Raw genomic sequence first — 11,764 nt, forward strand, 5'->3', positions numbered from 1 at the left:
GCCGAGTCTGCTTGCTCGTGTTTCTTTCGACCTTGCCGGGTCTGCTCACCCGTGCGAGTTCACTTTCATGCCGCGCAAGTTCGCCGAGCCTGCTCGCTCGCCTCTTGCAATCATGCCGGGACTGGTCACCCGTGCGAGTTTACTTTGATGCTTCGCAAGTTCGCCGAGCCTGCTCGCTCGTGCTTCTTGCAACCTTGCCGGGCCTGCTCACCCGTGCCACTTCACTTTCAAGCTTCGCAAGCTCGCCTAGCCTGCTCGCTCGTGCTTCTTGCAACCTTGCTGGGTCTACTCACCCTTGCGAGTATACTTACATGCTTCGCAAGTTCGCCGAGCCTACTGGCACGTGCTTCTTGCACCCTTGCTAGGTCTGCTCACCCGTGCGAGTTTACTTTCATGCTTCGCAACTTAGCCGAGTCTGCTTGCTCGTGCTTCTTTCGACCTTGCCGGGTCTGCTCACCCGTGCGAGTTCACTTTCATGCCGTGCAAATTCGCCGAGCCTGCTCGTTCGTGCTTCTTGCAACCTTGTCGGGCCTGCTCACCCGTGCCAGTTCACTTTCAAGCTTCGCAAGCTCGCCTAGCCTGCTCGATCGTGCTTCTTGAAACCTTGCTGGGTCTGCTCACCCGTGCGAGTTTACTTTAATGCTTCGCAACTTAGCCGAGCCTATTCGCTCGTGCTTCTTGCAACCTTGCTGGGTCTGCTGACCCGTACAATCTTTCTTTAATGCTTGTTAAGTTAGCCGAACCTGCTCGCTCGTGCTTCTTGCAACCTTGCCGGGTCTGCTCAGCCGAACAAGCTTTCTTTTATGCTTCGCAAGTTTATTGGGTTTGCTCACCCGTGCGAGTTTACTTTCATGCTTCGCGAGTACGCTGAACTTGCTCGCTCGTGCTTCTTGCAACCTTGCCAAGTCTGCTCACCCGTACGAATTCACTTTCATGCTTCGCAAGTTCGCCGAGGCTGCCCGCTCGCCTTTTGCAACCCTGCCGGGTCTGCTCGCTCGCCTCTTGCAACCATGCCGGGTTAGCTCACCCGTGCGAGTTTACTTTTATCTTTCGCAGGTTCGCCATGCCTGCCCGCTCCCCTCTCACAACCTTGCCGGGTCAGCTCACCCGTGCGAGTTTACTTTTATGCATCGCAAGTTCGTCGAGCCTCCTCGCTCTTGCCTCTTGCAACCTTGCCGGGTCAGCTCACACGTGCAAGTTTACTTTTACGCTTCGCGAGTTCGCCAAGCCTGCTCGCTCCTGCTTCATGCAACCTTGCCGGGTCTGATCACCCGTGCGAGTCATACTACACAAGTTCGCCGAGCCTGCTGGCTCGTGCTTATTGCAATGTTGCTTGGTCTGCTCACTTCGTGCGAGTTCACTTTCATGCTTCGCAAGTTCACCGAGACTGCTCGCTCGTGCTTCTTGCAACCTTGCCGGGTCTGCTCTCCTATGCGAGTTTAATTTCATGTTACGCAAGATCGTCGAGCCTGCTGGCTCGTGCTTATTGCAATCTTGCCGGGTCTGCTCACCCGTGCGAGTTCACTTTGATGTTTCGCAAGTTCGCCGAGCCCGCTCGCTCGTGCTTCTTGCAACCTTGCCGGGTTTGCTCACAAGTGCTGGTTCACTTTCAAGCTTCGCAAGCTCGCCTAGCCTGCTCGCTCGTGCTTCTTGCAGCCTTGCTGGGTCTACTCACCCTTGCGAGTATACTTACATGCTTCGCAAGTTCACCGATCCTACTGGCTCGTGCTTCTTGCAACCTTGCTAGGTCTGCTAACCCGTGCGAGTTTACTTTCATGCTTCGCAACTTAGTCGAGTTTGCTCGCTCGTGCTTCTTTTGACCTTGCCGGGTCTGCTCACCCATGCGAGTTTACTTTCATGCCGTGCAAATTCGCCGAGCCTGCTCGCTCGCCTCTTGTAATCATGCCGGATCTGCTCACCCGTGCGAGTTTACTTTGATGCATCGCAAGTTCGCCGAGCCTGCTCGCTCGTGCTTCCCGCAACCTTGCCGGGCCTGGTCACCCGTGCCTGTTCACTTTCAAGCTTCGCAAGCTCGCCTAGCCTGCTCGCTTATGCTTCTTGCAACCTTGCTGGGTCTACTCACCCTTGCGAGTATACTTACATGCTTCGCAAGTTCGCCGAGCCTACTGGCTCGTACTTCTTGCAACCTTGCTAGGTCTGCTCACTCGTGCGAGTTTACTTTCATGCTTCGCAACTTAGCCGAGTCTGCTTGCTCGTGCTTCTTTCGACCTTGCTGGGACTGCTCACCCGTGCGAGTTCACTTTCATGCCGCGCAAGTTCGCCGAGCCTGCTCGCTCGCCTCTTGCAATCATGCCGGGACTGCTCACCCGTGCGAGTTTACTTTGATGCTTCACAAGTTCGCCGAGCCTGCTCGCTCGTGCTTCTTGCAACCTTGCCGGGCCTGCTCACCCGTGCCAGTTCACTTTCAAGCTTCGCAAGCTCGCCTAGCCTGCTCGCTCGTGCTTCTTGCAACCTTGCTGGGTCTACTCACCCTTGCGAGTATACTTACATGCTTCGCAAGTTCACCGATCCTACTGGCTCGTGCTTCTTGCAACCTTGTGGCAAGGCCTGTCGAAGCCCCCAAAATAAAATCGGTTTCCCCAAAACTTGTAGTAAGAAAAGGGTGAGAGCCGAGTCGAAATCCCAAAGGAGGCTAAAAGATTCTCTAAACCAATGAGCTAGCAAAGTAACGATAGGGGAATTTTGATAATCAAGAAACTAAATTGCAGCAAAAACAATTTAAAAGTGCAAGGGAGAGTAAGTAATCAATAATCGAGAGACGTATGACTTGAGTTCGAAAACCACCTAGCGTTTGGTTGATCATAGAAGCATCAGAATGTAAATTTCAGCAGCTAAGATTCGATTCCCGCGACCGCAAGGAATCAACTAGCATCTAAATTCTAACTAGTCAAAACACCGTCTAACTAGTAAGTTCATCAACTAGTTAACAAGGTATCAACCGATTCCCTAATTAACTAAGCGACAGCTTTAAGCGCAAGGATGCCTTAACCTGAGCGATTAATTGATTCATCAATTAATTGACTCGTCCTATCATTCTCTAACCAATTAGGGCAGCAACTACCGTTTGTTCCTAATTAGTCTTGCTTCGAATCGATTTCTACAAACACCGTAGTAGTCGTCGATAAGCTAATTTACAAATATCCTATTCACAACCATGACAGAATACTTGTAACGATGACATCCAAGAATAAATAAGTGCTGAAATCGAAATATTAAAACCTGCTCCTCACAACCAAACCGTGAGGTTTCCGTTCTCAAGTCAAACGAAACAAATTAGCCACGCATGGCTATGCAGGGATCCATGAAAACTGATGATCGTTGGAGGAACACTCCGCAGCCGCCAGCCTCCTCTCCCAGTTTCTCTCCACAGAAAACTAAACTTCCCGCAAAAAAAAAACCCTAAACCTAAATGATCCATAGGTTTTTATATCTCCCTCAAAAATAGGAAACAAATAATGAACATATCTTAAAGATTTCCTAAAAAACTCCCATTGTAACTGAAAGGGAATTCTAAGATTTGCAAATAAATCGAGAATTGATTCTAAACTCCCTCTCGGATCGGTTGTGCACGTGGTGCACCACTAACCAGAAGTCCTTGTATCCTTGCAAGTTCCATCTAGATACTTCAATGGTCTCCAATTCATCCCGAACATGCATCAAATTGCCTTCAATTCTTTTCTTGGACAATTTTCCTATAAATCGTCATCCAAGCATCAGATACCATGAAAACAACATAAAACCGAGTCTAAATTTTACCCATTTCATGGACAAATCCTCTCTTATCAAATTCCCCCACACTTAAACATTGCTCGTCCTCGAGTAAGATATCAAAGAAAAATCTAGCTCCCCAGTATTAACAAGACGATACATACCCAAATGAGTATACAACTAAATCATTTGAGAGCATAAAATTGCATAAATGAACTTCCCTCTTACTCCAAGAAACGTCGCCTAACATGTTGACATAGTAAATCCTCACTAGGGATGTGTATGCGCTCTCTCTCAAGTGTTTAGGCTATGTGTTTGTCACTCAAATCCAATTTCATGAGCATGCACTACCATAAGCTTGCTTTTACATCTCATCTCCATTATAAATAACTTGCAAGACATGAATCTGAAGGACTTTTTTCTGAATGTAATGTAGCTTGGACAAAAAGAGGTGGAAAAATTCAGGTTCATATAAGCACAAGACAACCATAAGAAAAGCAGAGCATTTAGACTACTAGAACACGATTCAAACAAATTAACACATTTCTCCCTATATTCCAGATCCCATGATGATGTGCACCTTTTTTTCTTCTTTCTTTTGATCATTTTCATTTGCAGCCTTTCTTTCTTCTTCTTCTTTTTTTTTTACAGCCCTTCTTTCTTTTCTTTTTCTTTTTTTTTAATTTTTTTTTTGAATAAATAACTTCATCTCATTGTTCTCGCACACGAAATATTCACCACTCATTTCCCCCATTCATCTAAGCTAAATGCTCGACTTTCCTTATGATCATGAAGAAAAAAGGAACATGGTTTTTCTAAAAAGACGTCTTGTGCATAGTTTAGGATAAGGCAATATGGATGAAGAAAGGAAAGGCTTACGTCACCAAGGCTCAAAGGGGTTCACTAAGGGGATAAACATGATGGGCAGGTTGTTTGGCTCAATCGATAATCCTATGCCTTCATCATTTCCATGCTTGCAATTAAACAAATTTCAACAAGATTCCAAGCAAGTTCTAGAGTACTTAATCATGAAATGACACATTCAATCAAAAAAATTGATTGATAGAGAGGTGTATCAATCATTGGCCCAAGACCTCACATAGGTGTTTTTTTTTATTACTGTATCAACACGCTTCGGTACCGGATTCACAACTCGAGCTATGGGCTAATTCTCTTAGGCAATTCATCTATCACATGACTTAGCTAATCTCACTCAAACATGTATAATCTTGCTAATCATATGGGGGTCCCTATCATGCAAATGTCATGAGTATGCAACTATCTAGAATGCAACATGTGAATGTCAATGAGATGTAAGTGATATGCATATAGAATAAAACCCCCCACACTTAAGACGCAAATGGTCCTCCATGTGGACAACACAACACAATATGCAAGATGCAAACACAAACTATAAAACAGAATGAGATACACAAAGTAAAAGAAAGAGGAACAAGACTCCCCTACGACTGGTGGGGCTGTGGTGACGGTGATAGGGATGCGTTCCAACATCCGACCTTGGTGCCTCTGTTCTTTCTCGTAGCGGTCCAAGTGCGGGTGTTGGATCGCCATGGGTAGCTGGAGAGTTAAGCGCTGCGGCAGTAGTGAAGAGGTAGGAAGTGGACTGTGTTCCTAGAGAATCGGATAAGACTCGATCAGTGCAATGTGTCCGCGTAAAAAAAATAAATAAATAAATAAAATAAGGGAAACTAAAATAAAATGGAAAATTCAAGATTGGGTTGCCTCCCAATTAGCGCTAGTTTAATGTCGTTAGCTCGACGATGCCGTTGACCTGCTAATCCATGTAGATGGGGTGCGATAAACGCATTTCTTCCAATAGAGACACTGCAAAATTCTCGACAAAAGGTTTCAATCGATGTCCATTCACCTTGAAAATTTGGTTCGTCTCCAAGTTTTGAATTTCAATAACCCCATTAGATAACACATTATAAACCACAAAAGGACCTTTCCACCGGGAACGTAACTTACCGGGCATGAGTTTCAATCTTGAATCAAAGAGTAATACCTTTTGGCCAATGGAGAAATCCTTCCGAAGGAGTACCTTGTCATGAAGCAATTTAGCGCGTTCCTTATACATGGCTGCATTGTCGTATGCCTCAAGGCGGATTTCCTCCAGTTCTTGCAACTGGAATTTTCTTTCCTCACCGGAACGCCTCAAATCCATATTGCATTGTTTGACCGCCCAAAAGGCTCTGTGCTCAATTTCAACCGGTAAATGACAAAGCTTCCCAAAAATCAAACGGTACGGTGACATACCTATTGGAGTTTTATACGCAGTTCTGTAGGCCCAAAGCGCATCATCCAATCTCAAACTCCAATCCTTCCTTGATGGGTTGACCGTCTTCTCTAAAATGCTCTTAACTTCCCGGTTGGACACCTCGGCTTGGCCATTGGATTGAGGATGGTACGTGGTGGCTACACGGTGATGGACTCCATACTTCTTCATCAATGCTTCGACGGAGCGATTGCAAAAGTGGGTTCCTTGATCGCTTATGATGGCTCGTGGAATTCCAAACCTGCTAAAGATGTTAGACTTCAAGAATCCTACAACAACTTTAGCATCGTTAGTCCGAGTAGCTTTTGCTTCAACCCATTTAGAGACATAATCAACGGCAAGCAAAATGTAGTTGAAACCAAATGAACTAGGAAAAGGTCCCATGAAATCCATGCCCCAAACGTCGAAAACTTCACAAAATAGCATGGGCACTTGAGGCATCTCGTTCCTACGAGATATATTCCCGACTCTTTGACACCTTTCACAACCCTTACAAAATCCATGTGCATCACGGAACAACGTTTCCCAATAGAATCCACTATCCATAATTTTCCTAGCTGTTCTCTTGGGCCCAAAATGCCCACCACATGCATATGAATGACAATGTGCTAGGATGGAATGAATCTCATTGTTGGGAACACAACGACGTATGACTTGATCGCTACACAACTTCCATAAATATGGTTCATCCCATATGTAATATCTAGAGTCACTACGCAGCTTGTTCCGTCTTGCCTTAGTTAATCCAGGGGGAAATGTACCTGTTACAATGAAGTTTACCAAATCGGCATACCAGGGTTCTTCTCCTTGCACGTGAAAGAGGTGTTCATCTGGGAAGGAGTCGGAGATAGGAAGGGGTTCCTCATCTCGCACAAGTCGGCTCAGGTGGTCTGCCACAGAGTTCTCAGATCCTTTCCTATCCTTGATCTCTAAGTCAAATTCCTGCAGCAAAAGGATCCAACGAATTAACCGAGGTTTGGACTCTTTCTTGGCCAATAAGAACTTAAGTGCAGCATGATCAGTAAACACAACAATTTTCGATCCTAGCAGATATGATCGAAACTTTTCTAATGCAAATACAATGGCCAAAAGCTCCTTCTCTGTGGTCGAGTATTTGCGCTGCGCTGCATCCAAGGTTTTGGAGGCATAATAGATCACATGGCTGCGTTTATCCATTCGTTGCCCCAAAACAGCTCCTATAGCGTAGTCGCTTGCATCGGTCATGATTTCGAAAGGGAGCTTCCAGTCAGGTGGTTGGATGATTGGAGCTGATGTAAGGAGCTCCTTGAGCTTATCGAACGCTTCCCTGCAATTCTTTCCGAATACAAAATCAGTGTCCTTCTGAAGTAAATGACACAATGGTTGAGCTATCTTTGAAAAATCCTTTATAAATCGCCGATAGAAACCTGCATGGCCAAGAAAACTTCGAATACTTCGAATGTTAGATGGGTATGGCAGATTTAAAATTAGATCAACCTTGGATTTATCAACTTCAATGCCTCTAGAAGATATCACATGACCTAGAACTATACCGTGAGTCACCATAAAATGGCATTTCTCATAGTTAAGTACTAGGTTCGACTCAATACAACGGTGCAAGACCTTGGACAAGTTAGCTAAACAACGATCAAAAGAATCACCATGGACTGTAAAATCATCCATGAACACTTCTATGCAGTTTTCTATCATGTCAGAAAAGATACTCATCATACAACGTTGAAATGTTCCAGGGGCATCACACAATCCAAAAGGCATACGACGATAAGCAAAAGTACCGAACGGACAGGTAAAAGTTGTTTTCTCTTGGTCTTCTGGTGCTACCACTATTTGGTAATATCCCGAATACCCATCGAGAAAACAGAAGTATGACTTACCAGCTAGCCTTTCAAGCATCTGATCGATAAAAGGCAAAGGAAAGTGATCTTTCCTAGTAGCCGCATTAAGTTTTCGGTAGTCAATGCACACTCGCCACCCGTTCTGCACTCTTGTCGGAACCAACTCACCCCGCTCGTTTTTCACCAAGGTGAGTCCTGTTTTCTTAGGAACCACATGTATCGGACTTACCCATTGACTGTCAGATATGGGGTAGATAATTCCTAAGTCCAGGAGCTTAAGTATTTCCTTCATAACGACTTCCTTCATTGTTGGATTAAGCTTCCTCTGTGGGTCTCGCTTTGGTTGTGCATCTTTCTCCAATAAGATTCGGTGCATACACACAGAGGGACTTATGCCTTTGATGTCTGCGAGCGTCCATCCAATGGCGGTTTGGTTCTCTTTCAAAACCTGAATTAGTTGTTCTTCTTGTACCTTTGTTAGTTCCTTTGAGATGATGACTGGTAAGGTCTCCTTTTCACCCAAATAAACGTACTTCAAATTCTCTGGAAGCTTCTTCAATTCTAACTTGGGGGCCTGCACAATAGAAGGGAGAAGCCGATCGGTGGAAGTCGGTAATGGTAAAACTGAACTTTCAAACCTTCTCGACACATCTATAAGTGATTTTAAAGGCTGAATTGAATCTTTTGCTCTTCCATCTTCTTCCCATTGGGCATCATAATCCTTGTTTTGTTGGATTGCCCAATCGACCTCTTCCTGCACAAAAATCTGTTCTGCCACATCTCGAACAAACGAATCAATTACATCAACACAAGATATAGATTCCAAAGTATCTGGATGTCTCATAGCATCGAATATGTTGAATGTAATCGTTTCTTTATCAAATTCTAAAGAAAGTGTCCCATTATGCACATCGATTTTTGTTCGGGCCGTTTTCATGAATGGCCTTCCAAGCAAAATGTGTGACGAGTTAGAATTGTGCTTGTCACCCATGTCAATGATATAAAAGTCTACGGGAAAGATGAATTCATTGACCTTAATTAACACATCTTCAATCATTCCCTCTGGGTATGAATTAGACCTATCAGCAAGCTGAATGATAATTTTAGTGTCCTTCAAAGGCCCTAAATTCAAAGTCCTGTAAATGGATAAAGGCATGACATTTATGGATGCACCTAGATCTAGCATGGCCTTCTCAATTCTTTTCTCACCTATAGTGCATGGAATGGTAAACATACCTGGATCCTTGCACTTTTGTGGCAATTTCCTTTGGATGACGGCCGATGCATTCTCCCCTACACTTATTTTTTCGCCCTTACTCAGTTTCCTCTTGTTGGTGCATAATTCCTTGAGGAACTTAGCATATCTGGGCACTTGTTTGATCGCGTCGAGTAGAGGAATGTTCACTTCTACCTTCCGGAAGGTCTCGAGAATTTCTTGTTCCGCTTCCTCTTTCTTAGCTCTCGCGAATCGACTTGGGAATGGTGGAGGAATGACTATCTTTTGGATGGGAGTGTTAATGATGTCTTCCTTCGTCTCGTCGACCGACTTCTCTTTCTTTGTTTCACCCTCATCAATTTTGTCTTGTGCCCGATTTTTAGAAGGAACTGCAGGTTCCAACACCTTCCCACTCCTTAGCGTGACTGCACTTGCATTCTCCCTTGGGTTTATTTCCGTTTGGGATGGTAGCTTCCCTTTCGCACCTTCTAGTTTGCTTACGGTGGTGGCAAGTTGAGACATTTGATTCTCCAGATTTTGAATGCTCGCCCTTGCCTCTTTTTGAAATGAAAGGGTGCTAGTTGCTAAGCTCTTGACGATGTCTTCCAATGATGTCAAAGAGTTTGATTCCTGGTTATGTGGAGGATCGGGTTTCTTATATCTGAAAGCTTGTGGTGGTGTCTGCTGATTCTGCTGTCCATATCTCAAATTGGGGTGATCTCTCCATCCCGAATTGTACTGATTGGAGTATGGATCGTACCGCCTTTGCTGATTTGAGAACCCGCTAATGGCATTTGCTTGCGGATCAGGTTCATCTTGTAGCTGTGGGCAAGCGTCGGTGGCGTGGCCTTGGAGGAAGCATATGCCGCATTTCTTGGTGTTTTGTACTTGGCCCAATACCACTTGCTTCATCAAAGTTGTTAATTCTGATATCTGGCCCTCTAGGCTCAAGCTTCCCACCTCGTTCACTCTACTGGGAACTGAATCTTGTCTACCTCCAAATTTTTGAGAATGAGCTGCCATTCTAGAGATCAAATCTCGAGCTTCACGTAACGTTTTATCCTCTAATGCTCCTCCACTTGCTGCCTCTAATAAGGTTCTATCCATAGGGAGCAAACCCTCATAGAAATACTGGAGCAGGAGCTGGTCTGAGATCTGATGATTGGGGCAGCTCTCGCAGAGTTGATTAAACCGCTCCCAATATTCATATAGCGTCTCGCCCGAGAATTGTTGAATGGCACCGATTTGCTTTCTGATGGTGCCTAGCCTCGAAGCTGGGAAGAATTTTTCGATAAATTGTCTCTTCAGATCGTTCCATGTAGCGATGGACCCCGGCGGTAAGTAATAGAGCCAATCCTTGGCCTTGTCAGCTAAGGAAAAAGGAAAAGCTCTCATCTTAATCTGCTCCTCTGTCACCCCTCGGGGTTTCATCGTGGAGCACACGGTGTGGAACTCCTTGAGATGCCTATGTGGGTCCTCTCCTGAAAGTCCGTGGAAGGTAGGTAGAAGGTGTATCAGCCCTGATTTCAGCTCGAAGGCGGCCTCTGTTTCTGGGTATGTAATACACAATGGTTGTTGGTTCAAGTCAGGAGCTGCTAGCTCCCTCCATGTTCGTTCTCTAGCCATTGTGGTTGCAGTCAATTCTTGTTCTTCTTCACTCTCACTGTCGTCGAAAGAAGAGGTTGGCTCCACGAGCCCGTCGGCTAGCCTTTTGGCTCTTCGATTCGCCCTTGCGGTCTTCTCGATCTCTGGATCAAAGATAATTTCACCTGTACGAGAAGAACGGGGCATATATTAGCTCAACAATTAAGAGAATTAAATTGCCTCCCCGGCAACGGCGCCAAATTTGGCAAGGCCTGTCGAAGCCCCCAAAATAAAATCGGTTTCCCCAAAACTTGTAGTAAGAAAAGGGTGAGAGCCGAGTCGAAATCCCAAAGGAGGCTAAAAGATTCTCTAAACCAATGAGCTAGCAAAGTAACGATAGGGGAATTTTGATAATCAAGAAACTAAATTGCAGCAAAAACAATTTAAAAGTGCAAGGGAGAGTAAGTAATCAATAATCGAGAGACGTATGACTTGAGTTCGAAAACCACCTAGCGTTTGGTTGATCATAGAAGCATCAGAATGTAAATTTCAGCAGCTAAGATTCGATTCCCGCGACCGCAAGGAATCAACTAGCATCTAAATTCTAACTAGTCAAAACACCGTCTAACTAGTAAGTTCATCAACTAGTTAACAAGGTATCAACCGATTCCCTAATTAACTAAGCGACAGCTTTAAGCGCAAGGATGCCTTAACCTGAGCGATTAATTGATTCATCAATTAATTGACTCGTCCTATCATTCTCTAACCAATTAGGGCAGCAACTACCGTTTGTTCCTAATTAGTCTTGCTTCGAATCGATTTCTACAAACACCGTAGTAGTCGTCGATAAGCTAATTTACAAATATCCTATTCACAACCATGACAGAATACTTGTAACGATGACATCCAAGAATAAATAAGTGCTGAAATCGAAATATTAAAACCTGCTCCTCACAACCAAACCGTGAGGTTTCCGTTCTCAAGTCAAACGAAACAAATTAGCCACGCATGGCTATGCAGGGATCCATGAAAACTGATGATCGTTGGAGGAACACTCCGCAGCCGCCAGCCTCCTCTCCCAGTTTCTCTCCACAGAAAACTAAA

The 11,764-nt window shown here is 44.8% G+C and overlaps 1 protein-coding gene across 1 annotated transcript; it reads right to left on the reverse strand.

Annotated features, from left to right (window-relative positions):
• Positions 1–5,524: 5,524 nt before the first annotated feature.
• LOC116205261 lies at positions 5,525–10,919 on the reverse strand. Its single transcript, XM_031537801.1, has one exon. The coding sequence runs from the start codon at positions 10,865–10,867 to the stop codon at positions 5,525–5,527; it is 5,343 nt and encodes a 1,780-aa protein (XP_031393661.1). The 5' UTR covers positions 10,868–10,919.
• Positions 10,920–11,764: the final 845 nt, after the last annotated feature.

The sequence above is a fragment of the Punica granatum genome, chromosome 1 (assembly GCF_007655135.1).
Source record: "Punica granatum isolate Tunisia-2019 chromosome 1, ASM765513v2, whole genome shotgun sequence".
Classification (NCBI taxonomy): Eukaryota; Viridiplantae; Streptophyta; class Magnoliopsida; order Myrtales; family Lythraceae; genus Punica; species Punica granatum.

Coding starts and splice junctions, on each gene's coding strand:
- LOC116205261 (XM_031537801.1), bottom strand. CDS start 10,867: ATGCCCCGTTCTTCTCGTACAGGTGAAATTATCTTTGATCCAGAGATC.